This window comes from Bactrocera oleae, chromosome 6 (assembly GCF_042242935.1).
Source record: "Bactrocera oleae isolate idBacOlea1 chromosome 6, idBacOlea1, whole genome shotgun sequence".
In the NCBI taxonomy this organism is placed as follows: Eukaryota; Metazoa; Arthropoda; class Insecta; order Diptera; family Tephritidae; genus Bactrocera; species Bactrocera oleae.
In genome coordinates, this window is record NC_091540.1 from 48,809,410 (window position 1) to 48,836,382 (window position 26,973).

At 35.7% G+C, this 26,973-nt stretch overlaps 6 protein-coding genes across 8 annotated transcripts; 2 read left to right on the forward strand and 4 right to left on the reverse strand.

Annotated features, from left to right (window-relative positions):
- The first annotated feature begins 556 nt into the window (after positions 1 to 556).
- LOC106620365 (uncharacterized) lies at positions 557 to 1,169 on the forward strand. The gene has a single exon (XM_070111378.1). The coding sequence runs from the start codon at positions 570 to 572 to the stop codon at positions 948 to 950; it is 381 nt and encodes a 126-aa protein (XP_069967479.1). The 5' UTR covers positions 557 to 569; the 3' UTR covers positions 951 to 1,169.
- A 1,697-nt stretch (positions 1,170 to 2,866) lies between these two features.
- Positions 2,867 to 7,634, reverse strand: LOC106626199 (uncharacterized). The gene is made up of 2 exons (XM_014246011.3): positions 6,692 to 7,634; positions 2,867 to 6,179 (listed from the first exon to the last, which is right to left on the reverse strand). Exons 1-2 carry the CDS (start codon positions 7,160 to 7,162, stop codon positions 3,162 to 3,164), a joined length of 3,489 nt encoding a protein of 1,162 aa, XP_014101486.3. The 5' UTR covers positions 7,163 to 7,634; the 3' UTR covers positions 2,867 to 3,161.
- A 2,449-nt stretch (positions 7,635 to 10,083) lies between these two features.
- Positions 10,084 to 16,892, reverse strand: Gtpx (Glutathione peroxidase homolog with thioredoxin peroxidase activity). 3 transcript variants are annotated; one of them, XM_014238823.3, is made up of 4 exons: positions 16,762 to 16,867; positions 12,323 to 12,642; positions 11,015 to 11,344; positions 10,084 to 10,508 (listed from the first exon to the last, which is right to left on the reverse strand). In XM_014238823.3, exons 2-4 carry the CDS (start codon positions 12,635 to 12,637, stop codon positions 10,317 to 10,319), a joined length of 837 nt encoding a protein of 278 aa, XP_014094298.2. In that variant the 5' UTR covers positions 12,638 to 12,642; positions 16,762 to 16,867; the 3' UTR covers positions 10,084 to 10,316. The 3 variants fall into 3 exon arrangements, with proteins under 3 accessions (XP_014094298.2, XP_014094299.1, XP_014094300.1); XM_014238824.3 differs by lacking the exon at positions 12,323 to 12,642 and adding an exon at positions 16,400 to 16,521 and having other exon boundaries at positions 16,762 to 16,855; XM_014238825.3 differs by lacking the exon at positions 12,323 to 12,642 and having other exon boundaries at positions 16,762 to 16,892.
- Positions 16,893 to 17,387: 495 nt separating this feature from the next.
- Positions 17,388 to 21,580, forward strand: Strip (striatin interacting protein). The gene is made up of 3 exons (XM_014238861.3): positions 17,388 to 17,688; positions 17,752 to 18,793; positions 19,017 to 21,580. Exons 2-3 carry the CDS (start codon positions 17,853 to 17,855, stop codon positions 20,710 to 20,712), a joined length of 2,637 nt encoding a protein of 878 aa, XP_014094336.2. The 5' UTR covers positions 17,388 to 17,688; positions 17,752 to 17,852; the 3' UTR covers positions 20,713 to 21,580.
- A 754-nt stretch (positions 21,581 to 22,334) lies between these two features.
- Positions 22,335 to 23,681, reverse strand: LOC106620358 (nicotinamide riboside kinase 1). Its single transcript, XM_070112228.1, has one exon. The coding sequence runs from the start codon at positions 23,483 to 23,485 to the stop codon at positions 22,436 to 22,438; it is 1,050 nt and encodes a 349-aa protein (XP_069968329.1). The 5' UTR covers positions 23,486 to 23,681; the 3' UTR covers positions 22,335 to 22,435.
- Dpm2 (Dolichyl-phosphate mannosyltransferase subunit 2) lies at positions 23,656 to 24,497 on the reverse strand. The gene is made up of 2 exons (XM_014238838.3): positions 24,103 to 24,497; positions 23,656 to 23,844 (listed from the first exon to the last, which is right to left on the reverse strand). Exons 1-2 carry the CDS (start codon positions 24,209 to 24,211, stop codon positions 23,702 to 23,704), a joined length of 252 nt encoding a protein of 83 aa, XP_014094313.1. The 5' UTR covers positions 24,212 to 24,497; the 3' UTR covers positions 23,656 to 23,701.
- Between the last annotated feature and the right edge of the window lie 2,476 nt (positions 24,498 to 26,973).

The following is a 26,973-nucleotide window of genomic DNA, read 5'->3' on the forward strand; positions in this document are numbered from 1 at the left end:
GCAGAACGAATTCAGTCGATTTAGCAATGCCCATATGACCATCTGTTTGTATATACGTTATCTAGTCCCTCAGTTTTTTTAGATGTCGATCTGCACACTTACTTGACTCCCTTTATAGCTCCACAATAGCATATACCTGCCTTACAAACTGATTCATAAAAATCAAGTTCTTGTATGGAATTTTTTTTTTATTTGACAAGATATTTTTACGAAACTTCACATGGATTATTTTCCAAGACAAGGCGACACCGTTTTTGCTTATTTTTCAATATAATTATATACAAGTATGTATATATAGTAAATTGCAAAACGATATTTTTATGATTGGAGATATGGTATTAGTTAGACATCAATATTTATTATTTGTTATCCAACGTTATTTGTTACTAAATAAATTCCCAACCAGTTAGTATTTTTTGTTATTCGTAACTGGCAAGACTAGCTGAAACTGTTTTTTAAGTCGTGGCATAAATAAACTAACAAAATATGAAGCATTTAAAATCATACATTTAAAATATAAGCTATATCTAAATTAATGTTCAAAATATATAATATTTATTTTCAGCAAAATGCGCTCAGCCTTGCTTTGCCTCTCCCTATTCACGATCTCATGCAGCGCTCAATTTTATTTCCAACAACCAGTGCAACTGCCCTATCAACAGCATCAATACCTACAATATACTACTTCACCACCAGATTTCAAACCAATATCTGAGCCCAATCAGGAGGGCCCACCGCATCCTTCAGTTGTAGCAAATGCTCAGCGGGATTCACTTTTACCACCCGAATTGTCGAAGAGTCGGCGCTTTTATAGCAATCCTCGTATCGCCGCTGCACTTGCCAAAGAATCACTACTGACACCCAAAGAGATGGTCGTATTCGATCGAGAAGCAGAAAAAATCGATCGCAATCAAATTTATAAAATCTTCCACAATGCCGGTTGGGCGTAAACGACACGTTTGCTGTACATTATGTAACAATTCGCTCAGTTGAGAACGAAGTGCTTTGCTTAGCATGTGTCTTGTTTTTGTTGTTAATCTCTTGCCAATTACACTCATCTAATTATATTTTATAATGCTCATATCTATGTAGCTGTAAGTTGTTGAAAAGAGTATTTATTGTTGTTAGAATTAATAAATTACGGTTTATAAAACTTTAAAAAATAATTATTAATAAAATGTATAGTAATGTTGGTAATGTCTTGTTGGATCACATTTATGCAATTATATGCATTGAATATTGATAGTATTCAACATTCAATAGTATAGAATTAGGAAGCATTTGCTGTACGTCAGTGCGTATGAGTGATTTTTTATGACTCCTTTATAATAGGTACACCTATTTCAGGTTTTATAACACGGTCTGAAAATAAAACAATTTTTATTTTTTTACGCCATTTTATACCATTTAGCACGATTCAATATGCTTTGGGCTTAAATTTTATTTTTCAGATTTAATCTTTTCGAAATATGTTCATACCACAAATTTAGAGGAATTCCCTTTTTGTGGATACAACCAAGTTTACTGGTCAGAGCAATTGTTAATAACGAAAATGAACGAAATGATCAATATATTTTTTACATGGTTTTTTTAGAACCAATCTACCGTGTAAAAACATAACTTTAGTTTAGTTTAGCAGTTTTTCAGTTATCTAAAAAGTGAAGTGATGTCGTAATATTGAAAAGAAGTGTGGTTATGGTCCTATTTTCGCGAATTTCAAACAAACAGGACAGAAACAGAGTTCAAACATAACGAATAAAAAAGTGGTAAATCGAAGAGTCTGAAGATACATGACTCTGCAGGGCGGTCCAATAGGTACTTATCCTACAAAAGAAAAACGAAAAAACAACGAGATACTTCTCAGCATAGTCCCCTTTTAGTGCGACACAACAATGCTCCAACTTCATTAACTCGCCTGAAAATAAGATTTTTGGAGGTCTGCAAAGTAAGCCTCTATGACGGCGATAACATTCTCATTCGACTTAAATTTCTGGGTGGCGAGTGAACTTTTCAACACGGGAGAATACAGTGCGTGGAGCAGTAGGGTGAACCGAATAGTTTTTATGTTGGACGAGCACATTATTCTTTGCATTCTCTCCGCAGTTTGGTGTTTAATAGGCCAAATTATTTTTCATAGTAGAGCCCTGTAACCACTAAATCTAAGTCACTGAAAACTGTGAGCCGGTAGGACAGCCTTCGCATTGTTCGAAGAAGATTTGCCGGGCGAAGTCCACTCTACAGTCGGTTACTTAGTCTCTGGTGTGTATCAGTGTATTCATGTATCGTCGAGTAAACAATAGTGACACCCATCTGGCCAACAGCTTTCTTATTTTCAAATTTCATACCCGATGTTTCGGTCTTTTAAGACACCCACTGTCTCAGATATCCTGTGTATCTTGTGCTCCTACGCGATCCTTTTTATGGAAGCTGGCTCCTTATCAAATCTATGTGCGGTTTCATTAAACCAATTTTGGACGGTCAGCAACGAAAAAGAAGAGTTACTGTAACCAAGTGCTTTTGGATTTCTCTGCGCTCTTCCAAAATAAATGATCTAATCACCGACCGATATTATTATTTTGTTTCGGGGACACATCCGCTTTCACATGCGGACAAAACAAATCAGGCCCACGAGCGATTGATATTTAGGTTTATTACAAGTATGTTACAAGCAATCAGTAATTTAAAACAGGTAAGAACGGATATACTATAGCATAATAGGTAAGTTAATAACAAGACCACATTTGTCGCCGTCTCGAGTATAATATCTAAGTCAACATATATGATATTGTTGTCGTCTTCACATGATGGTACACCCCTATAGAGCTCTTCAAATCAATAAATTCAAAATATTTCTATCGTCATTCGTATTTGCATTTTTATTCGACAACTTATACATGGAGTTTAGAGGCTTAATTAAGAATAGCGTAAATACGCTGTCCGGCAATTATTAGTGTAAGTTTTAAGTTAACCCTTCAACCTTAGTGGAATCGGTTAAAACTATATAATATTTCTTAAAAACAATAAAGAGTTAAAATACGAGTATTCAAATTTGATTAATTATATGTTTGTAAGCATAGTGTCCTTAATTAATGGCAACAACAAGCACTGCAATAACAGCAAAAATTACCCGCATCATATTTACTGATAAATAACCAACAGACTTAAGCGCGCACACGCTGTCGTTTTTGCTGATAGCTCGGCTCTACTTCGGCGTTGTCTTCGTGCACGGGAATAGAATCAGGCAAGGCGTAAACTAAATTGCCGTGCGTTGCGCTGCTTGGATGATGGTACATAACTGGAACACGCACCATTTCGAATTGACGCAGTTGGCCATTGGGTGCAAAGTAGGGCGCCTTATTGTAGGCGGAGGCTGGTGAGGCGCGTTCATGTACTTGTATTTGATGATAGTTTGTGATGGGTTCATGTTCGACGACTTCACGCACAGTTTGGAAAGGATGGTTTACCACAATGCGACGTTTATGGAAGCTTTCACTAGTTGCGGAGGCATCGTTAGGCGCTGGATTAGCAGCAATTACACGTGACCCCGGTGGTGTGGCTTGAGCACTTGCATCTTTTCCATTTGTGTCAATACTTTCCGCATCGGAGGATGCCGTTTTAACATTTTCTTTGTTGTTAGCATTTGAGTTACTAGTGTCTATTAATCGTTGGGACTTAATGTGTGCCCTGTTTTGAGGTTCTGCAACATATTGCACGTTTTCGTTGTCACTTGGTTGTGGGTTTTCATAACGTGCACTTACTTTCTCTGCGTTCTGAACACAGTCGGGTTGTGATTCGATATTTTCCGAACGTAAGGCATTTTCTTGTTGTTTATCACTCTTATTAGGAGCTGATTCAGTATTTATATTTTCCACTTCTTCATCGGCGGTTTTTTTAGCATCAGGCTGATTAATTTTCGCAGTGCGACTACGTTCCTTAGGGGGGTTAATTGAAGACATAACTCTAATGGGTTCATCGGCTTCTTGTGGACCATATGGCACTTGTAATTGAATATGTGCAAGTGGGCGAATTTCCTCAGCTTTTGGTTTCACATCTTCATTGCTTTCCGCTATTTTTGTGGGCTGCTTTGTCTCAGACTCTGATTTATTTTGCACAATTAGGCGTGCATTAGACTCGGGACCACGATTGTAGTATACTGTTACGGTTCTTTGCGGCACATTCTCGTTTGAACTACGCTGATATTCCTCATCAGCAGTAAGACGTGCTGATTCATTTGGATCGTATCGCATATGTGAGTAAGGAGCACTATATTCTACTGCTGTTGAATCGACATCGGCGTCGGGATCGTAACGTAATTGTTCGTAACTGCGTTGTGGTGCAACGTATTGCGGTTGCCGACGTTCATTTTGTGTATATCGCTGTTGTGCGGCCACTGGACGACGCGCAGGAATGGCATATACAACAACACCGTCACGCTGGCGATCCAAGAACGATTTAACCTCACTCACGCGAGCGGGTTCTTCTTCTAAATGTGCAGGCTGTTGTTTAGCTGATGGTGCCTGCTTACGTTGTGCCTGTACAAGTACTGGACGATCTTCATACCGACTAGGCGCTAAATAAATATTATGCTGCGAGGGTGGTAATTTAATTGTGTGCTCATGCTTTATGATACGTGTCTGAGGCTCGGATGTAATACGTTCACTCTTCGCCGGTTCCAATTGTAGACGCGCAGGTTTAGGGTCTTTGTTAGCAGCACTATAGAAATTACCTGTGATGTACTCACCCTTATATTCATTATTATCGTTGTTAAAGTCATTTGGCACCTCCGGCGATTTATTTTGCAATGATTGTTCTTCGTTCTTAGAAAACCTTGGTCTGTATACTTGCTCGTTTTGCTGGGCATCAACACGTGCTGGACGTTGGTAGTTGCTCTCTTCACGTCTAAATGTGTTAGGCGAGAAGTTCCTGTTAGATAATTGACGCTGACTATCATGACTGTCAGCAGGTATGTAAAAGGTTTTACCCCGTGAATTTTGCTCTCCGAGCGTAGTGTCAGTAGGAGCTACAAGTTGCGCCTCCTCACCATATTGTTTTCGTAGATTGGCTTCCACAAAATCGCGTTTGGCATTTTGGTTATTCGTTGGTGTAGCGGTCACTGTTGATCCAATATTTGTACCACTAATTACAGGTGCCGGATTTTTTCTCGCAGCATTTGAATAAACTTGATTCGAGTTCGAGCGTACGCCGTTGTTATAGGAACCCGCGCTCGATGACTCAGTCTCAATATCTGTATCACTATTAATATTATATTGAGCAGCAATGGCTGGATGAGGATGACCGAGGGGTAGCACCGTTTCACCTTTTGGAATTTTCGCAACAGGATGCTCCAGCTCAACAACTATCGTGCCAGCTGGTTTAATCACAACTCGTTCTTCGATGTCGTAAAATTCCTTTTGAATAGCTGGATGTCGTACTTCAAATTTCTTTGCTTTCAGCGCTGGCTGGGCAATTTGTATAGTTTTGGTGACAACTGGCCGTTGATACACATTTGGGTTTACAGGCAAGTAACCCCCATTCGAATGGTAGTTATCTTCTTGGTTGCCATAAAAGCCATCATAACCACCTGCTGGCTCATCTACAGATGGTGGATACTCGTTTAGAAAACCACCGGCATCTCCATGATCATAACTAAAGCTGGGTTGCCCATAATCAGGCTTAGCATAACTGGGAACTTGGTCGTAATTTGGTGGACTGTATCCACCACCACCAGCAACCCTAAATGTCACACCATGGGAACCACTGCTAGCACCGCCAAAACTACTACCAAATGCACCTCCAAAACTTACTTTGCCACCGTCACTACTACCACTGTGTACAGTGGTAAGTGTATTTGTAGGCCCAGTTGGCACAACAGCTGCAACAGTCGCAGCTGGTGCTGGTGCATGTACAGCTACAGGGGCAGCAACAGCTGGTTGTGCAGGTACGGATGCAGGAGAAATTTGGATCTTCGCGTCGGGCGCTGATTTCGATTGATCATCCACGGGTGCTCCGGCTGAAGCTGATGCGGCTATAGCAGCGGGAAGGGCAACTTGCCTTTCAAAGGTGTGTTGCTGTGAAGGTTGCGTATCGATAGCAACAAGTCGTGCAGGACCAGCCGAAGACGAGGACGACGATGAGTACTCATAACGTCCAGACGGCGAATGATCGGCTGTTTCGAATACCTAAGGAATTAAAGTGATAGAATTAGATAAAACAAGTAAGAAAGACCTTAGTTCAGGTGTAATCCTTAATATCGGAAATATTTACTTTGAAGTCAAGTGGAATAACATAAATTCGTATTTATTCCTGCAAGGGAAAAAATGAATCGATATAACTTCCTTTCGGTACCAAATCACAGTTTTGATACCATCGGCCAATTATCCCGAAAATTTTCACTAAACTGGACACAGATAGTTTTAACCGTTTTTGAGATATTTATATTATTTATATGACACTCTGAAAAGAGGTATCTTCTAATCCTTTCAAAGTTTTATAATCAAACTTTCCCTTCTACAAGTGGTCCTATTTTTTTTTTTTTTTTGGCGATTTCGCCTTTTTTTGGGAACAGTTATGTTTGGGTTTATCATTATCAATTACGTTATCAGTTTTATAAATATAAATGCAAAATAAAAGCGTGTAGGTTTTCTAATCATTTGTATATGATACTCGCAAACTACAAACTACTCTCACTTACCGTTTCTACTGTCGGTCCACTGTGATAGTTTTGTATATAACGCTCGAACTCCTGATTCTGCTTATCCTGCGCATTGGCTTGACGGAATTGACTCTGCCGATTCTGCTGGCGTATACGACCATAGAACCGTTGCTGCTGTGGTCTAAACACGTTCGATTGTTCCGAATTCTGTTGAACTTGCTGGGCGGGTTTTGAATTACTAACGAAACTCGAACCCTCCTCTTGCTTTTGTTCACTATTCACCTGAACTTTGCCTGCTTTATCATTCTCATCTGCTGCGCGCAACTTTGCGAAACGTTCCTCTCCACTTGGCTTCTTAGCTGGACCCGCTTTCAATTCATCTGGTGCAGTACCCTCTAAATAGGTGACATCAGCCGGATTTGTGGCCGGGTGTTGAGCAATCGAGATGTTGACATGAGTTGCCGTGAAAGCTGTGCCAACAAACAACAACAGCACAAATATCGTTCTCATCGTGATTATCCTTTATTGCGACTAAACAAAAAATAACTGTTTTCGATTTCGAAAGCGTACGCGTTCACAATCGTTGACCGATGCGTTACCGATTTGTATTGCTGGCCACAGCTAAGTGAACTTCGAATGATTGGGCTGGCGCTGTTTTATATGTTATGCAACGCGATGAGCTTGTAATAAAACGCTCGGCCGATTAGCAGTGCCACAGTGCGAGCGCTTAGTACAATCCAATACTCGTATGTGCAAACTATTTTGGGCATTTTCAACGTGTCAATATACAAATTTGTATGGAATTCAATTTCAATCGATTTTTAGAAAATCACTCTAAAATATACGCGCAACATACTCGTATATTTGCAACTTTATAAGTTCGTAGGCAAAGCAAAAAGTATTGTTTATAGTCGGCACATCACACTCCCAATCGCCAATAATCAAGCGATTGATCTTCATCGTTATGTTGCATCATGTCTATCAAAGCAGCAACCGAGTCATATACCGGCCGGCAACTGCGCGATACTGATAGCATACAGGCAAATCCCCGCACCAGGGGATGTCGAACAACGCACTGGCACACACGATCGCTAGCGACAACAATATCAGACCCGTTGTTGTTATGATCATGCTGTTAGTTACGTTACTCGCCGTCTATAGACATGTACAGCGTGATCGCGAAGAAATGCATTGTCTTTAACCCAGTTATGCGTTCGAGGTGTTTGTTGAGTGTGTCAGCAAATCAGAATGTCACCTTAAAAGCTACACAAGGAATCTCCAATGCTCCGAATTCATTGCTCACGCGTCAAAGCTGAAGCCCGAACGTTTGCTCGCTGATGTAGGCGCATCGTTGCTGTTCAGATTGATTTATGATGTACTACTTTATGTTTGATATTATGCAATACGCATGCGCTTGCGCTTTTGTGCCACCTACTTTGCTGGCACGCTCGGCATAGTCGAACACACACAACGCTATAGAAATTCTAATTACTATTTTCGGCTTGCACGCACGCTTGTCCATGTTGTAAGCGCCTTAACGGTGACAGAAGAAGCGTGAAAATTTACGAAAAGGGTAATACCGTGCCGCTTTGTGGCAAAACATTTGCGGCGACAGCTATGCTCCCAGAAATGGTGGCATGCATGCATATTTGGTTAATTGTCGGAAGGTCAATTTTTTGTTGCAGTTGAGTTGAAAAACTTGTGCTTTTTAAGTTAAACTTGGAAATATCCAAATTCGCAGTTGTTGCGACTTATTCTGTTGATAATGCATTGAACTAGAACTAGTTGGCGTGCGAACTTGCATTTGAAAAAAGTTGAAACATTTCTTGACATTTTTGGTTGAATATTTTTTCAACGTTTTTAATATTTTGGTGTGATGATGCTATTGTATTGCTGCCGCCAAATTTTATTAATATCAATACAATTGATTTTTTCACGTATCTCGTGAATGGTCTCGACTTTATTGACATGTTGGGTAGCGTTTCTAACAACGTATCTAAAGACTATTTTGGAATAGATTTGTCTTTGATCAATAAACATAAAATTTAGTAAACTAATACAAGATGTAATACGAAGGATCCAGGTCTTTTCGTGATCGTCGACGAAACTTGGATCCACTGTTACACGCCAAAAATTGAAAAGTTGAAGCAACCGTTTGGATTTTGGGATTCACAAGGTGTAGTCAACATCGACCATTTGGAGAAGCGCAAAGCGGCTGGGAAAAGCTGTATTAGGACTCTACTATGCCAAATTATTGAAAACAATAGGTTATAACTGCTACTCCATCCACCGTATTCTGTAGATTTGGAACCGTACGATTTAATTTTTTTTCCAAACTTGAAAAAGTCGAAAGCCGTTCAAAAACGGAGATCTACTTGGCGAACATCGCTGAGTTGAAAAGAAGAGCTAAAAAGATGTGCTAAAAGAAGACTTTGTTGAGAATTTAATTGCCATTTTCCAAAAATTTTCGGTTTTTTTGTAAGCTAATTACATATCGAACCGTCCTCGTATGTTAGACATACTAGTAAAATATAGTTCATTATATTATACAATAATTCGATAGGAAACCTTGATATACTGATCGGGAATAAAGTTAATGTACCTACGTCACTCGCAATAATTGCAACAATCTTAAAATTATTTATAGCTTATAAAACATTATTTTCCAAACAACGCTCTTCCATTTGCAGGCTATATAAAAGCTGAGGCTTCGAATGCAGACGAGGCATACATAGGTAGACCGACGATAATTTGATGAAACATGTTCCTTGCATTCAGAGAAGATTGGTAAGGAATATGAGCGGAATCAAAACGGAAGTATTAAAGACATCCCGGTGTTGGATAGACCAGGAATGTTTTTTTGAAGTTTCAGTGTAGTAAGCAGTGTTTGCTTAAGACACGATATACATGTGCGTTAGGTTTATATTTATACTTCTGCCATAGAAAACAAATACATATACATATGTACATATACACACACACATCACATTGTCCAAACAATTACAATTTTCGCAAAATTTACTTGTGTTATCTTATTCTTCTGATTTCAAATTTATGGTTTCGCGAATTATGCCAAAAATACACAAAATCAAACATAGCAAAAGGCGAACTAAAATCGGTTGTATTCCCCGTAATAAATTACAATAAGCTGATGCGAAAGGCTAATGTTCGTCACTTTGCTGTACATTCATAACAATATGCATAATATAACTGTGAATGCTTGTATGTTTTTAAGTACGTGATGCAGTTTTATATGCGACTACTGTTGCTGCTTTGAACTATATATTCGGTGGTGCAAGCCAAAGCATAAAACACACAGCCACGCATCACGGTGACAAGCATTACAATGCGATTATTTCGGAAATGTGCTTTGCATTTACAATGTATCGCAGACCGTTACATACCCGATTCTCTAATTATAAAAAAAGGTATTTTGTTTACTTTTTTTGGATAATTTATTTTTCAAGAAAATAAAAGTGAATGACAAACTTTTTGAAATCTGTGCTTTAGACAACAATTATAGCGCAGAAATAGCATAACCAAAAACTAAAAGTCTGCGTTGGTTATAAAGTATAAATGTAGATTAATGCATAATTTTTACTTATTTTAAATAAGTTGTGTTTGATTAATAATCAAGATTAATTTCAATACAATCGAGTTGAATTTAGAGTAACTTTTCAATATCTTTCGCAATATCCATTGGATCGGTTGTGGGAGCATAACGGTCCACGGGTACACCATCCTTGTTTACAAGGAATTTAGTGAAATTCCACTTAATGGAGCTACCGAGTGTGCCGCTTTGCTTGTGCTTCAAGAATTGGTAGATTGGGGCTGCACCAGAGCCGTTTACGTCAATCTGAAAAGGTAAAATTTCCAATCAATTTTAAGTTTCAATAGAAATGTCTAAAGTTAATTTTTTTGAAATGTATGTAACATGATATTTAGTAAAGAATTAGAATAGAAAAGTAAAAAAATAACTTTTTAATGAATACACAAACTGTAATAACGTGGAATATTTTAGTTAGTATCGAATTGAATATCGATTTTTTATAGTTTATACTAATCAATTATTTAGCACGAAAATACATTAACTTCGGTTGAACCGAAGCTATAATACCCTACACAAATATTAAAGATTCCATACAGGAACTAGCTTTTGATCGGTCAGTTTGTATGCACGGGCAGACAGACGGACATGGCTACATCCACTAAACTCGTCATGCTGATCATCTATATATACATATATTTTATAAGGTCTCCGACATTTCCTTTTCGGTGTTACAAACTTCGAGGCAAACTTAATATACCCTGTTCAGCGTATAAAAGTAGGCCATTAGAAACAAAAAATTATGAAAAACGTACCTTTTGAAATACATCACCAATGTTAGCTTTGGCATCACGCAAGTGGCACACCATTGCTTCACCATCCGCTTCCGGCATCTGTGAGTTGAACTGATTGGTGGGGAAATTTAAAATGCGCAAACCCTTTTCTTCATATTTCTCCAACAAAGTGGTTAGTTTTGCATAATTGTTTTTGGTTAAGCCACATTGGGATGCGATGTTCACAACCAATACAACGTTACCCTTGTATTTGTCCAAAGACACGTCATTACCATACGTGTCTTTTACGGTGAATTCGTAAATTGTCTTGGCGGTTTTAGGATCTGGACCTGACATGTTATAGCTGTCAATCTGAAATTATGGTTAAAGTACGAGTAAAAGTAGGTGGCAACCGTACTAAAGCACAAGCAAAATGATACTACAAAAATTTAACGTGACAAAGCCTATTAGTATTAAACCGTTAGCAGCAATTCAGAATGTAGCAGTTATTTTATTATCGAACATAAACAAACACACATAAATACAAAGGTATATGCATGACTATATATGTATATATAGCTACATATGTATACACACGCAAGTCCTATGAAAAGTTAATCAAACGTTAGAGTGGTAATTGCAAAGTCCGAACTCAACGATGTGTACAGTTCTTGATATATTTGCATATGTATACCTACAGCTAATATCACAATGTTGTGACTATTGTTACGTACACATACATACAGTCTATTAAGCGTTAATATTTTATGAAGAGAGTTAAAAATCAATTCCGTAAGTGTGGTGGTTGTTTATGGGTACGCAAGTCGACATGACAGGTGTTAGTTGGAACAATATGAGTACATACATATAGTATACATGAACACACCTACACATATGTATGTATGTACCCAAATGAATTAACACCCAATCAACATTTACATTCTGTTAAGCTATAACTGACTATGAGTACTGTCATTTCCTTTGAAATGAAATTTTAACTCATATTATGTTTTCTAATGCTGCAAGATACATGAATAGGTAGATACGTACTACAATATACAAGTATAAGTAATTTAAAGTAATAAATAGTTTTTTCAAGAATTTTTAACAAACAAAATTTTTTTCTTACAGTTTAAAAGTTTTATATTATTTCCACTTTATTTTTGTCAATTTTGAATATGAAATATCGTTCCTTTTTGTTTACTGGGTATTTAAGAGCGCGTGGTGATGGTCATAGTAGTAGTAAAAATTTCAAACAATGTATGAATATGTGTAACTGTGTATATCAAAAAAAAAAAAATTTCAAATAAGCACAGTACGGTTTGTTTGTGTTTTTGATCGATTACTCACATCATCGACTTTTGGACGGTCACCACCGGTAGACGATGACGGGGCATTTTCGGTTTTTGCAAGTTGTGAGGCAGCGGTGCAACTGACCCCAGAAATCGGCAACAACACTACACATAGCCGATTATTTTTTGGCAAAGTGCTTGTATTAAATGGTGTTATCGATGGCGGATTTAAACAAAACTGACTGTAACAACGTTGCATCTGACGCAGTGGTTGTTGTTGCAGTTGTAGTCTTGCAGAGCGCAAGAACTTGAGAGAAATGGCGCTGCTATTAGCGATTGTTTGACCAATCCTTTGCAATTGATTAAAAGACATTGCTACTGTAATTGCAAAAAAATAAAGAATTTCTTATTAAATAAGTTTTTGTAGGCTAAATCATACTCGTAATACAAATTTGGTTTGAGCTAATGTATTCGGTTTAATCGACTAAATAACAACAAAGATTTATAAAGACATATTTAATTTAATTTGGACCGATGAAAGTAAAAGTAACGTTTATATTTTCTAATTGCCGGTTTCATTTGTGTGGACATACATTTTTTCGTTTTCACCGTCATAACAAAACATATTATCGTTTAATAAAGTACTCAAAATAAAGTCAAGTCATGACCTTCAAATGTTTATGTGTCTGATCGATTTTCGAGAAAAGCGAACTAATGTACATATACATATGTACATGTTCATTGATAAGGAATGAAGATATAAGTAAGTATTTGTAAACATTCGTTCATATGTATATGATCATGGGTATATATTTCCTGAAAGCTATAAGAATCCTTAACACTAGAACTACGAAGATTTACCATATACCTATTTTAAATAGGTCTCTCTCTCTCTGAAAATTAGAAGCGTAAGAACAAAATAATCTATACTATTATTCTATACACAAATTTAATAAAAATCATGACATTATCGTAAAATATTAAATAGGAATAGAGGAAATGATATAAATAAATGATGCAACCAGTCATTTTGACCGGTTCGTAGTTCTAGTGTTAAATAATTATGAATAAGTAGATATTAGATTTTTTATTTATTACCATTACATATTATCAGTTTGATGGAATAAAAAAAATGCGCCCACCTCAAATTGAACAACTTGTGCCATCTTGTCATAAAAGTTATAAACTATACCTACACATATTGGTCTATAATTATGTTTATTCGTGCAAACCGAAGAAATGCTGTAACTTGATTATTAATCCATTGTTCCATTAATCCGAACATGCATTGGTAAGCTACTGTCCGTCTTTGTCATCTTCATTTATTGTATGACATTCGTTTGAAGCGTAAAGAACTATAATTTTTTTTCACTAACTCGAATTTAGGTGGAAGCTTATAATCGCTCTAGCTGAACGAACGTGCCAAAAGTGGTTTGCACGATTTAAAAGTGGTGATTTTGGATTGGAAGTCGAAGACCGTCCTGGGAGGCTAAAAAAGTTTGAAGCCGAGGAACTGAATGCATTACTCGATGAAGTTTGTTGTCAAACACAAGAAGAGCTGAATCATTGAGAGTCGCTCAAGCAGTCATTTCAAAACATTGAAAAGCGGAAGAATACATTTAAAAGCAAGGAAATTGAGTGCCATATGAATTGAAGCCTAAAGACGTTGAAAGACGATTTTGCGTATCAGAAATACTGCTTAACCGTTAAATAAATATGTCATTTTTGCATCGGATTGTTACTGGTCCATTACAAAAATCGTAAACGCAAAAAATCATATGTGAAACCAACCAGTATAATCAACAGCAATGCCGAATATCCATGACACCGTTCCCGCGACAGTCGGGTCTACCTAACCGGATTTTTATCCGGCAAAGGACTGTCTCGGCAGAATTCTCCCGCTACAACAACAACACCAATATCCATGACGCCCAGGTAATGCTTTGTACTTGGTTGGGACCGGAAGGGCTTGCTGTGAAACTATTAATGAGGAATTTCCGAAAAATTAGACAAAACTAATTAAAACAAGTAAGGAAGGGCTAAGTTCGGATGTAACCGAACATTTTATACTCTCGCAAAGTCAAATGGTATACTCGTTTGAGATTTCTTCGTGGATTGACTGATATTTTCGGTAGAAGGTCAACTATAGGCACTGGGGTCCACATATTTAGTACTTAGGCTTACTTTAAACGTATTATTCACGCAAAGTTTTACCCCGATATAATCATTGTTGCTTGATATGCATAGTGGAAAGTGAAAGAATCAGATGGAATTGAAAATGGTGTTATGTGGGAAAAAGGCGTGGTTGTAATCCGATTTCGCCCATTTTCGCACTATAACATAGAAATATGAAAAAAACATTATGCACCGAATTTGGTTGAAATTGGTTAAGCAGATCTCAAGATATGGGATTTCACCTAAAAGTGGGCGGTGCCACGCCCACTGTCTAATTTTGAAGGCGGTTTCTATAAAGTCATCTCATACCATCCCATAGATAAAATTTAATGTCTGGCGTGTTTCGTGCTTGATTTATCGCGCTTTTAGTAGTTTTTACCAGTACCTTTATATGGGGAGTGGGCGGAGTTGCCACCCGATTTCAACTATTTTCACACTGTAAGTAGAGGTTCTAAAGACATTTGCTTTCAGTGAATTTTGTTATTATAGCATTAGCGGTTTAGGAGATATGCACATTAAACCTATTAGTGGCGGGACCACACCTACTTAACTGCAGATGCCCCTCCCTAATATGAAGTTGTATACCAAATAACAGTATTGTATCTTAGTGCGGAGCTTAGTTATGGCAATTTATTCGTTTTTGGTTAATGGCGTTTTGCGGGCGCGGCAGTGGTCCGATTACGCGCATATGCAATACCATCCGTCTCACGGTACCAAGAAACATGTCTACCAAGTTTTATAAAGATATCTCAATTTTTACTCAAGTTAGAGCTTTCACGGACGGACGTACGGACAGACAGTCACCCGGATTTCAGCTCGTCTCTTCATCCTGATCATTTATGTATATATAACCCTATATCTAACTCGATTAGTTTTAGGTGATACAAACAACCGTTAGGTGAACAAAACTATTATACTCGGTAGCAACAGGTTGCGAGAGTATAATAAGAAAAAACGTTAACTTCGGTTGCACCGAAGCTTATAATATCCCTCCACAAATACAAAATATTCCTTAGAAAAACTTGATTCTGGTTTTTCAGTTTGTTTGATAGCTACATGCTATAGTTATCCGATCTGAACAATTTCTTCGGATATTTCAATATTGCCTTAGATGATAACCCTTACCGAATTTCGTGAAGATATCTCGTCAAATGAATATATATATATATATTATATGGTCTCCGAAGCGGCATATCTGATTTTATCCCTTTTTGAATTAAATCAAAATACATAATCAAATCGAAGAATGAAAATTATTGAGATATATGCTCTAAAACTTGCGAATAATATACTAATTTTTGAGAGCTACAATTTCATCGAAAAGCGTATTCCACCCTTAGTGCAATATTTTAACTGATCGCTTACACTAAATCCCCTGTTTCGGTAGGTCGGTTAGAAGATATCGCAACACTTAATCTCTTTAAGACAAAATGCTTTACGTTTAAACTTATTGTATTTGTGAACAACCAACAATCAGAACAATTTAACATATTTAATAACAAATATCAATGTATATAAGGTCTTTAAATAACTATGATTTGTGTGAACTTCAAATAATATGCAGCATCCTATTGGATGTTCAAGATTTGTTTAAGACTAAATATTCGCTTAACAATTTTTAAATCGTTATTTACAGACACACCTTTATGTATACTTCCAACACAAAATTTGTTATGCTAGCATATTGTTATATAACTTCGTATTCGTTTTAAAATATCTTCGAATTCGCTGAAAGTAAATATACTCGTATATTATATGTAGTCATATAAAATGACTAAGCACTTTTTGTTTGCATGCTCATAAACTAGATATATTTACACAAGTATGTGCTCATTTGCATTGCCGATTTAGTTAATTTGTCATACATAAATATTGATATATGCAGATGTATAATAATAGGATTCCAACGGTTAAGTCGTTATTATTTGGTTTAACTTCTGATTACGATATATTTATTTACTTGTACGTGGTGGTTGTAGTAGTAGTAAGTCCCGATTGCTGTAACAAGCGCTCCAATAAAAAAGTGCACCAAACTAGCCATGATAATTGTGAAATGTGTAGTAAATATGTATGTTCTCACTTCTGTGTTAAACAAAAAAGATATATATATATTTATACTACCGAAATATGTGATATATGCCCTCTATAAACAAAAGCACACCCAAAAATTATTTTATTTTTAATTGTCCAGTACAAAGTTCACATTCCATTACGATACGTATGTGTTTAATCATTTTTAAGCGATCAATTTTTTTATAACCGGTATAAATATTTAAATAAAATTGAATATGCATATTTACAAAAATTAAATTGATTACTTACAATTTTTATCTATAGAAAAAATGTGAATTATAATCGGCTCAAACAAAAATATAATTTGCTTTATCACCCAATTGTGTTTGGCCTTGTCATTGTTCTATCAGCTGATTTTAAGTTCCAATACAGAGTTTCATTCTTAAGTAATATTTTTAGGTTCCTTAAAAATTTTGTTTATGTATCCAAATTGCTGGATAACTTCCCTACAAGTCAATTAATGGTTAAAACATTGGTTAATAACCAGAGAGCAGTACTAGATGTTTTTGTTAAACTTTATATGAGTTTTTTAAGACTTAATTGACAAAACTGCTCGAAATCTCTCGTTCCGTTCATCCTTTCTTACGCATTGGGCTAATGAGAGGTATCGTGCGGTTTTGATAGTCTTCGTTCAAATTCGTTCAATCTACTTAAGTTTCGGGTAGTCGTAACTTGGGACTTAGCATTTAATCAAGTTCAGACCTTTACTTTAGAGTTTTCTTTAACAAAACTTATTAAATTTGATTTAATAGTACTAACGTATTTCGCAATGTTAACATAATTATAATTAATTATTAACATTTTACAGCAACGGCCTTTTTTTTAGCCATTATTTTCACAAATGATTACACACACTGTTTTGTGGAAAGTATCGATTGTCAAAGAAAATTTTCTGTCATACAGACAAAAACTTGTCTCGGGAAAGAAATTTATTTTTGTATTGTTCCAAAAGGAATCCCATAAAATATTCAAAAGAAATAGGTCGTCGGTTTGCGGAAATTGAAAGATTATCATTTATTCGAAATGTTGGAAGAAAGATCTTAGGCGGTCTACACCGAGGATTTAGTGCAAAGCAAAGGCCTAGCTAAAGACAACTCGGCAAGTATATAAACAACAACAACGCTTGATGTGCTCTTCGTATCATAACTAGCATTTAGAAACAATTAAAGTGTTCCGGTAATTATATGTTGTGTAGAAAAGCTATTTATTGTTTCTTAATAAAGTTTATATTTATCACAGGTTTTTTTTTACAACATCACTCTGTTCTATCTGCATTCCGGTAAGGAATCAAGTCTTGTTATTGGCAGTGGTGAGACGGCGTTGCCAAGAACGATTTCCAAATGATGTTGTCATCTATAAATAACTCCTTCGAGCAGGATACACATGATGTAGATGGCAATTGTGATGGGCCTGATTTGGATTTTGTTTATGCTGATGTAGATACTTATCAAAATGAAATTGCAGAACTCTATAGTTATACAGAATTTAATGAGCTTCAACAAAATGTTAAAGCATTTGAAGATCAAATGGAAATGTATGATTTGCCACCTAATTGGCAAAAACAGGACAGCTCTTCACAGCGCAGTATTATAATGAAATTGATAGATCAACTAGAAGTTTCAAGTCGAGCGTTTCGAATGCAGGCAGCCCGTTGTATACTCTATTTGGCACAAGGATGTTGGGCTGAAGTTCAGTCTGATGAAGAACAACATCAGATCACACGAGACAATATAATTGTGTTATATGAATTGGGAGTTTTTTCGTCTTTTATAGATCTGCTTAATATGGAAATAGAGAGCGCATGTTCTCCTGATATTGTTGCTGTTAAAATCACGAATGTTACTTTGGTAGACTCGACCGACTTACGAGTAATACTTTCGGTATTGTATATAATTGCGGAAACTATTCGCGATGAGTATGACAAGGGAAGTGAGGACTATAAAAATATTGCCGAAGCTTTCATACAAGAAATAAATAGTCCCCTAACTGACGGTGAGTTGCTTGCTGTTAAACTTTTAGGAATGATAACGCGCTTTTGCAGTGGTGCCGCACCTCACTTTCCCATGAAAAAAGTAGTCCTATTGTTGTGGAAAATAACTTTACTGGGATTAGGTGGAATGGAGAAGTTAAAAAACCTTAAGAATGAATATCGTGTCAAAGCAGATCTAGAACCTGTTACTGAGGATACGTTGGAAGTCACAAAAAATATGCGTGCTAGCTCACCACCAGCAACTGCTACAGATATTTTGGATAATCAAAATCCCAAACGAAATGCATTTAGGTTAGTTGTGATGTAATAAATTTTAAATTTTTTTTTGTTTTATTATAATTAATTTTTTTTTATATTATAATTAATTTTTCTTTTATATTATAATTAATTTTTTTTTTATAATTAATTTTTTTTTATATTATAATTAATTTTTTTTTATATTATAATTATTTTTTTTTATATTATTTATATTTACTTTTCTTATGTATATAATAACTTTTTTTTCAATTTACAGACGATCATTGATGAAACAACGTTTTCTTGATGAGCAAGAACAAATGGACATGGAATTAACACCCGGTAATGAAAGTGCACCACCAAACAATAACGGTGGAAATGGAAATCAAGAAGAAGATATATCCCAATTTTACCGTCAGTTCGAAGATCCATCTGCAAATACAGCAAACCCTAATAATCAGCCGAGCTTCTCACAGCCACCACCAGTACTACCTGTACAAGTTACAACACGTTTGCCATGGATACCGAAAGTAAGGCAAAAGGATATTGATCAATTTCTGGATATATCTCGAAATAAATTTATTGGTTATTCGTTGATTGATGATCACGAGAGCCTTGCGGGACTGCCACAACCAATACATGAAGGCGTTCAGACTTTGCGACGTCACATGTATGTAAGCCTAGCTGATGTGCAAATAAAAAAAGAAGAAGAAATTGCCCGAAATCCGATCTCTACCCAAGAAGACGAAATCCCATTAAATCCCGCCGAAGTACTTTATCAGGCAATATTACCGAATTTGCCACAATACATGATTGCACTATTGAAGGTTTTATTGGCCGCATCGCCCACTTCAAAATCGAAAACGGAAAGCATTAATATAATGGCTGATGTTTTACCGAAAAAAATGCCAATAACTGACTCACAGAAACTAACTGTTGACATGAGTAGGCATAAGGAAATAATTGTCAAAGCGGTATCAGCTATCATTCTGCTATATTTGAAACACTTTAAAATTAACCACATATATCAATTCGAATTTATGTCACAGCATCTTGTATTCGCCAATTGCATACCTTTGGTGCTTAAGTTCTTCAATCAAACCATCACGGAATATGTAGGCATGAAAAACACTATACCACTATTGGATTTCCCTTCCTGTGTAATTGGAGAACAGCCAGATCTATCGGGCGAGAGCTTTGTTTATAGCGGTGAAACCGCCGACAAGCCATACTATTCGTGGCGTAACGTTTTCTCCTGCATTAATCTCTTACGCATACTTAATAAGTTAATTAAGTGGAAGCATTCACGAGTTATGATGTTGGTCGTCTTCAAATCGGCACCAATTCTCAAGAAAACGCTAAAAGTGCGCCATGCTATGATGCAGTTATATGTATTGAAGCTACTTAAAATGCAAACAAAATATCTCGGTCGCCAATGGCGCAAATCTAATATGAAGACAATGAGTGCCATTTATGCAAAAGTGAGACATCGCCTTAACGACGATTGGGCCTTTGGAAATGATTTGGAGTCGCGTCCATGGGATTTTCAGGCTGAAGAATGTACTTTACGTGCCTGCGTAGATCGTTTCAATTTGCGGCGCTATCCCGAAGCTACGCAGAAATGTGGTGCAGGCGGCAACAATGGAAATTCCGGAAATTCAGATAACTCTTCGGGTAATATAGGGGGCAGCACCGGAGGTGGTAATAACATGGCTGGTGGTGGAAATGAGGCTAATGGTTTCGGCAGTAGTTGTACGGGCGGTGGTGGCAACGGACACACACAATTAAATGATTATGGAGTCGAAGGTGGTTTTCCAAGCGACGAAATTTTGTCACACTCAGATTTTGCTTTCTTCGGGCACTCAGGCTGGTGGGATCGCAAAGTGGAATTAACCGACTACTTCAAGGAAAACTATTCGATATGGCTAGAAGAAGAAGTTTACAATAATCAAATCGATTGGGATGCGTTGTAAGAGGAAAAAAAACTGACACTTTCATCACTTCAGTGTAATCACCGTTCTGGCTGCTGAAGTTATTGACTAATACATACAGCTTAACTACTAGAATACAGACATACGTACACATTAATAAAACACAAGTGCACGCAGAAATCGAATACTTATAAACATAATATACATAATTTTTCATAGAGAGTTGTAAAATCGTACATTTGTAAATCGAAAAGCTGTTAAAAATTGAAAAACCACAAATTCAATTGCAAAAATAATAATAACAAACGCAAATTGCTAGTTTTTAGTACACTAGAAATAAAATGGAAAAGCAATTACGCCTAATGCAAGTATTGGCTACGTCACCATTTTCGTCACTATCCAGACCATGTTGTTTGGCAGTCTCTTTTTGAGCATGCCGATTCTGCAAAGTAATTGGTGTTTATACAATTTATGCGCAAGACTCGCATATAAAACTACATTATATGATTATACACACACACATACAATTAATTGTTACAAATCATACTAGAACTAGAAACTTAACAGAATAATTAAAAAATGTTTGTATCTCGTAGTCACCCCACACAACATACATAAATACGCAATGTAAACAGAAAACACGTCATTTAGTAGATTATAAATATATACGCGTACACACACATATATTTGTAATGGCATGCATTGAAATTGAATACCATTGTAGTATGTTCACTTTATACATATATAAAAAAATCGTATGATAGGAAGTTTAAACAAAAAATATATAAATATTATATTTCGCAAGGTATTGAATAATAATTACAAGCGTAGCAAACCAATAAAAACATGAAATATTTATAATTCAGACAAGATTAATAAACAGATCATTATTAGAGTGAAAAACTTAAAATTTTTGTTACGAAACTCATGTTTATATGCGCAGAGATAAGGTAAATAGAATGAGGAATATTTAAGAGCAATCGATATGATTTCCATTGCTCCGTTCCCACTTTAGACGGGTCTACGTAACCGGCCAAGGACTGTTAACTCGGCAACATTCCTTTAAATTATTTCAGGATTGTTGTGTTGTTGTAACGGTTATCTGACACCCTGTGTGGGTGGCAAGGTTCAAGTTGGTTGTCATCGAAGTCATCTAAGGCCCAGGAAATTCCCACGTCATCCAGTTCTGTGTTACCGGAATTGGATTTTATTCGGCTAAGGGCTGATCTAAGCGTGTTTGGATCTGTAAGTTTTAGGTTAAGTTTAGCTTGCGTGAGGGCTGTTTTCTGTCGTTACAACCACAATATTTCCGTTGTTCATCCAGTACTCTGTGCAGAAAAACAATTTATCTTTTACCAACTATAATATAATATTTTATTTCACGTTTTTTTTTATTAATTATAATATTTTATTTCACGTTTTTTTTATTAATTATAATATTTATAGTTCATTTACATTCATCAGAATTATTTAATATTTTGTACGCATAATTACATAGTGGGTACAAGGTACGATGGTTCATCTTTAATATAATATATATCTATATACAATACGTATACATCTTGAGATTTAACGATTTCTGTACTCAAAACGACTGCAACTTTATTACAACTAAAAACTGGTATCTCAATTCTAACATTTTTAAAATGTAAAATTTCGGTGCATTTAAATAGTAATAAATTAATGTAAATAATATATTAAAAAATCTTTACAATTGTAACAAGCTTTAGTATTAGAGAATTTTAAAATAAATTCCACCATAAATTTACTGTTGTTCCATAGGGCTGGCTTTAGTCACATTACCACTAATACCGGTTACTAAACGTGCACTACTGCTAGCGCAACTCTCATTACCCAAGAGACCATTTGCCAAACAACTCGGTATGCCTAGAAGTTTTTGTGGTGGCGGACAGGCCACATCACAGCGTTCTTCAAAGTAGTTGGATATTTTTTGCAATACAAATTTGAAAATACGTTCTTTGCTTAATTCACCATTAAGGAACGTAATATCCTGCCGATCACGAATCTCATTGAAATTCTTCTCATAATGTGGCCAAACGCATATTTCAAAGTATCCAGTCACGTCCGGTGGATCGTAAGTGCGTTTCTGACGACGCGCATAGCATTTTTCATATGGTATATGAAAATGGAACTTAATATTACATAATGTTAATAACTCCGGCTGATTGAAGATGGTGAAACCTTCAATAATAAGCAGATTAATTTTGTTGTCACGCATATGCGCCAATTGTGAGTTAATACGCATTATGTGGGAAGAATGCGCCACATTGGCATTTGCATGAATATGTGCATGATGCTGAAGTGGTTGACAATGATGATGTAGATATTGATTGTGTTGATTTTGTGTTTGACTTTGATGTCGAGATGTTAATCCACATTGATTGATTTTATAGTTGTTTGGATGGTACATTTGTTGCGAAACTGGTTGCGCATAATGTTCGAAATTTGTTGACATGGACATCTCATTAATGTAATCAACGTATTCCATGGGATCATTAGTCAAGTTACGTCCTTTCATTATCCATGCTATGTCAGAGAGCATATGTTTCATATCGAGCGAGCTTAATAGCTCAAAATTTATCACATTCAGTTTTTCATTCCACTTGTGTCGCAAATCGAAAACTGGCAAAAAGTAATCATCTTGTGAGATTAGCTGTACATCACCCACAATGTAGGAGGTATTCCACAGTGATCCGCCACGTGATTGTTGAAAGTAGTCCCGCAAGCGGTGTGCCAAAGTTGTTTTACCACCACATGTTACACCTGAAACACCTATTACCAGCCACGGTGGCATTCTGATCGCACCGTTCGTACTACACCACTTCAATACACTTACTGCAGGTATTTGTCGAAAGTTAAAGTATGCAATTTTTGCTGATAAAGTTCGAACGGGAAATAGTGTGCCAATGTTAGATAACCTTTTGAACCAGACGTTCACGCGTTTCACAATTATTTGTTTTTCACTGATGTTTATTTTGTTAGAACAAGTTAAGAACAGCTAATGACGCATTTAAATAGTTTTTCTATCCCAAATATGATCCCAAATGTGATACAGCGTGTATATTGATATGCCACCAAGAAACATCACCCCAAATACAGTGGGAAATATGAATGCATATTCGAGCGGCGGAAATAATGAATGTATGAAGTTACCTATAAATAGAGCAATTAAGAAATAAAACTTTATATTGCATCAATTACAGTCGTAACATGTGCATAAGAACAGAATTTAGATAACTAAAACACTTTTAATGAAGTCTTTATACATGAGTCGTGTTTTTCGTTTATGGAACTAAAATGATCACACAATATGTTCACTGACATCAGCTCACATTAATTGGAATACAAAAGGACCGCCAGGGTCTTTAGTTATCGTATAGAAATCTTTATCTTTGTCATCACTTCGCTCACCTTCATCAATTAACATAAACGGCAATATGGATACCCAAAAGAAATAGTAGAGAAATAATGTGAGTGCAGCGACGACCACAATTTTTCCAACCTGCGAATTCGAAGCCATTAACAATGGTATTGCTGCTGCGTCACAAATAAAATGTGCGTGTTGTATATTCGGCTAATAATTTGTGGATGGAAGGAGCAGGGTGTGCATGTGTAAACACTTGTAGGTAGCACACTTTGCAAAGCTATTCTTAACATAAACAACACTGTAAAATGTTTTTTGTAGACCTTCTATGAGCAATATGATGACGAAATGGATAAAAAAACAGCGAATCGTTAATTTCTACTGCACTTAAAACAATAACGAACATCAAAGTTCATTTCCACAAGCCTTATTTTTTATTAAATATTACCCTCACACAATCCTAATAGAAGAACTTGAAATTTTTTTGTTTGTTTTTATTAGAAGCAGGGTTGACTATGATTGCTTTAGCTTTCTTTAGAAAGGGTTTGCATTGCCGTACAATATGAGATTCATAATTTCGGCTATTTGAGAAAATAATTTCTTTATTAGATAATTATAATTATATCACATTTTTAAATTTCACCAATAATTAGTTATAATAGAAATTATTGAAAAAATTACAAAATATCACTGATGTACTGACAAGAACAGCTGATCAAATAAGCAAATAAAACAAGTTATGGTAACCCATTCTGATTAGCATTTTACTAATGAACTATTCACAATGCGAGTTACGTTTATAGTGAATAATACTATTGTATCGATATAAGAAACGGAAAAGGAAACAATGATAGTAATATAATTATTATTAATTAAAAATGATATAATTGTACATAAGCAATTAAACTTAAAGTAAATAAATATAAATACATAATAAAATAACAGCACTAAGATTATAGTAAGCTCTCCCTCATATTCATAACTGTAAAATCATTCGCAAATATTCTAAATTATATATTTCCGCTTTTGTCCATACAATATTTTTAGCGAATTTCCCCACAATTCATCTTTGCATAGTCGGTGTCGCTCATAACTTCAAAACTACTGCACCGATCGTTTTGAAATATTGAACACTGTTTCTATACATAATTTCAACGTAACGTTGGAGCGTTTTTTTTTTCAAATTTGTAATATTTTTCATTTTACAACATGATTAAATTTTATAGGGATGTGTCGATATGGAGCATGCTTCCCCTAACGAAAAAGTAGTTTAGTCCACAATGCCAAAAAAACTGTTTTTTGTTTTTCACATGATTTTCCTGTTTACATTTCAATGATTTTGTGTAATTTACAATCTATTTGTGTTTAGTTATCACTCAAAAAACGCATGTCCATTGGTTTAAATCTTTGAAAAAATTATATTTGAATCATAAAATCCCAAAAAAATATTGTTGTTTTTGGACTATCGACACCACATTATATAATTAAGTCACGTTTTACCATAACAAATTAATCGATTTTTTCGCTAAAAGTCGAGGTTTTTAATTCAAAGTGTTCTAAAAAAATAAAAAAATTTTGATTTCGAAAAACCTTCTCGGCGTTGCCTGGTGGAAACTATTAACTAACGAATTAACCTTGATTTTAAAGTTGTGTTCTACTATACATTCAGGTTGAGTAAAAGTAACCGTAATTCTATTTACGTGTACTTTTATGGTTTGATTAAATATTTTTTGAGTTATACGAGATTTCCGACGACGCTAAAAAAATTTCCTCTGCTGCTGTAGTGATTCCGGCCTTCTCCGAGGATGAAATCTAAAATTAAAAATTTATACTAATACCTACGATCAAGAGAAACTGCATCAAAAATTGACAAAATGGCGGCGTTAAAAAAAAAAAGAAAGTTGAGTTTCAACTCAAATTTTGGTCGTTTTTGGCCTGTTAGTTTTTGATAAAATCAACAAAACGATTCAGTCCTTGTATGTATACAGAATAGGCAGAACAAATTTCATGATGATCGGATTAGTGGTCTTCGAGTTATCACCGCAACAAATTCGAAAGATGTTGGTTGGTTTAAAAATAAACTGGTAGACGGGACGGAGCGGATAGCAGCTTTTTGAGGATGCAATTGCTTTCCTGAACTACACAAGAATTTGACTCACCCCAATAGCGACAATTTCGTTTGTTGACGAAGACATTAAGCCAGAAATGGTCCTCACCTGAGAAGATGATTTTTCGATGAAAATCGAAATTGCAGTAGCCACAGGAAAACGTGAATTTACGTAATAATCTTGGACAGTTTTCAAGCGTTGTAAAGTGTAAAGTGAAACGTGACATGATGAAATGACAATGATAACTGAATGTCATGTTGCGAAGTTGTGCCGGCGATATCGGGAATCCTATTCGACTAAATATTATTTGAATTATTATGTTATTTTTGTTAAGGGCAGACATTTTTGGTTTATAGTGAACTCTAATACTTTTGTTATTCCACAAACTTGCACCTAATTATGAAATCCTCTTTATTTTCTCGAAAGAATGCAAAGAAATATACTGTAATATATATATTTTGTATTCGCCTATATATGAACATGGTATCTGAAAACAAGTTGAACAAAACATGAATTGTATTTCTCTTGTTAAATCTCCACCTTTTTCTCATGAGCTAATGAACACTGCTATTGCTATGAACATAAATGCAAATATAAATCGGTCACATCCGTCCTGGAATAACCCAAGCTTCATTTAAAACATATAATAATTATCGGACTTCCCTTTGACTTTGAATGTAGTTTAGCGTGAAAAACTAAATCGATCCAGACCTTGTTGTAACACAGATTGTAAGGTGTCATACTCCATTTTTATTATATTGTTTAATGCTAAAAATTTCTGAAATCGATTCATTAAAATTAGATTATCCA

Excerpts from the sequence above, each read along its gene's own strand:
- LOC106620365 (XM_070111378.1), top strand. The coding sequence starts at position 570 with ATGCGCTCAGCCTTGCTTTGCCTCTCCCTATTCACGATCTCATGCAGC.
- LOC106626199 (XM_014246011.3), bottom strand. The coding sequence starts at position 7,162 with ATGAGAACGATATTTGTGCTGTTGTTGTTTGTTGGCACAGCTTTCACG. Across the intron at positions 6,180-6,691 it reads GTGGACCGACAGTAGAAACG|GTATTCGAAACAGCCGATCA; the intron begins GTAAGTGAGAGT and ends TTAATTCCTTAG.
- Gtpx (XM_014238823.3), bottom strand. The coding sequence starts at position 12,637 with ATGTCTTTTAATCAATTGCAAAGGATTGGTCAAACAATCGCTAATAGC. Across the intron at positions 11,345-12,322 it reads ACCGTCCAAAAGTCGATGAT|ATTGACAGCTATAACATGTC; the intron begins GTGAGTAATCGA and ends CCATAATTTCAG. Across the intron at positions 10,509-11,014 it reads TTGGTGATGTATTTCAAAAG|ATTGACGTAAACGGCTCTGG; the intron begins GTACGTTTTTCA and ends TTACCTTTTCAG.
- Strip (XM_014238861.3), top strand. The coding sequence starts at position 17,853 with ATGATGTTGTCATCTATAAATAACTCCTTCGAGCAGGATACACATGAT. Across the intron at positions 18,794-19,016 it reads CCCAAACGAAATGCATTTAG|ACGATCATTGATGAAACAAC; the intron begins GTTAGTTGTGAT and ends TTCAATTTACAG.
- LOC106620358 (XM_070112228.1), bottom strand. The coding sequence starts at position 23,485 with ATGCCACCGTGGCTGGTAATAGGTGTTTCAGGTGTAACATGTGGTGGT.
- Dpm2 (XM_014238838.3), bottom strand. The coding sequence starts at position 24,211 with ATGGCTTCGAATTCGCAGGTTGGAAAAATTGTGGTCGTCGCTGCACTC. Across the intron at positions 23,845-24,102 it reads GTTTATGTTAATTGATGAAG|GTAACTTCATACATTCATTA; the intron begins GTGAGCGAAGTG and ends CTCTATTTATAG.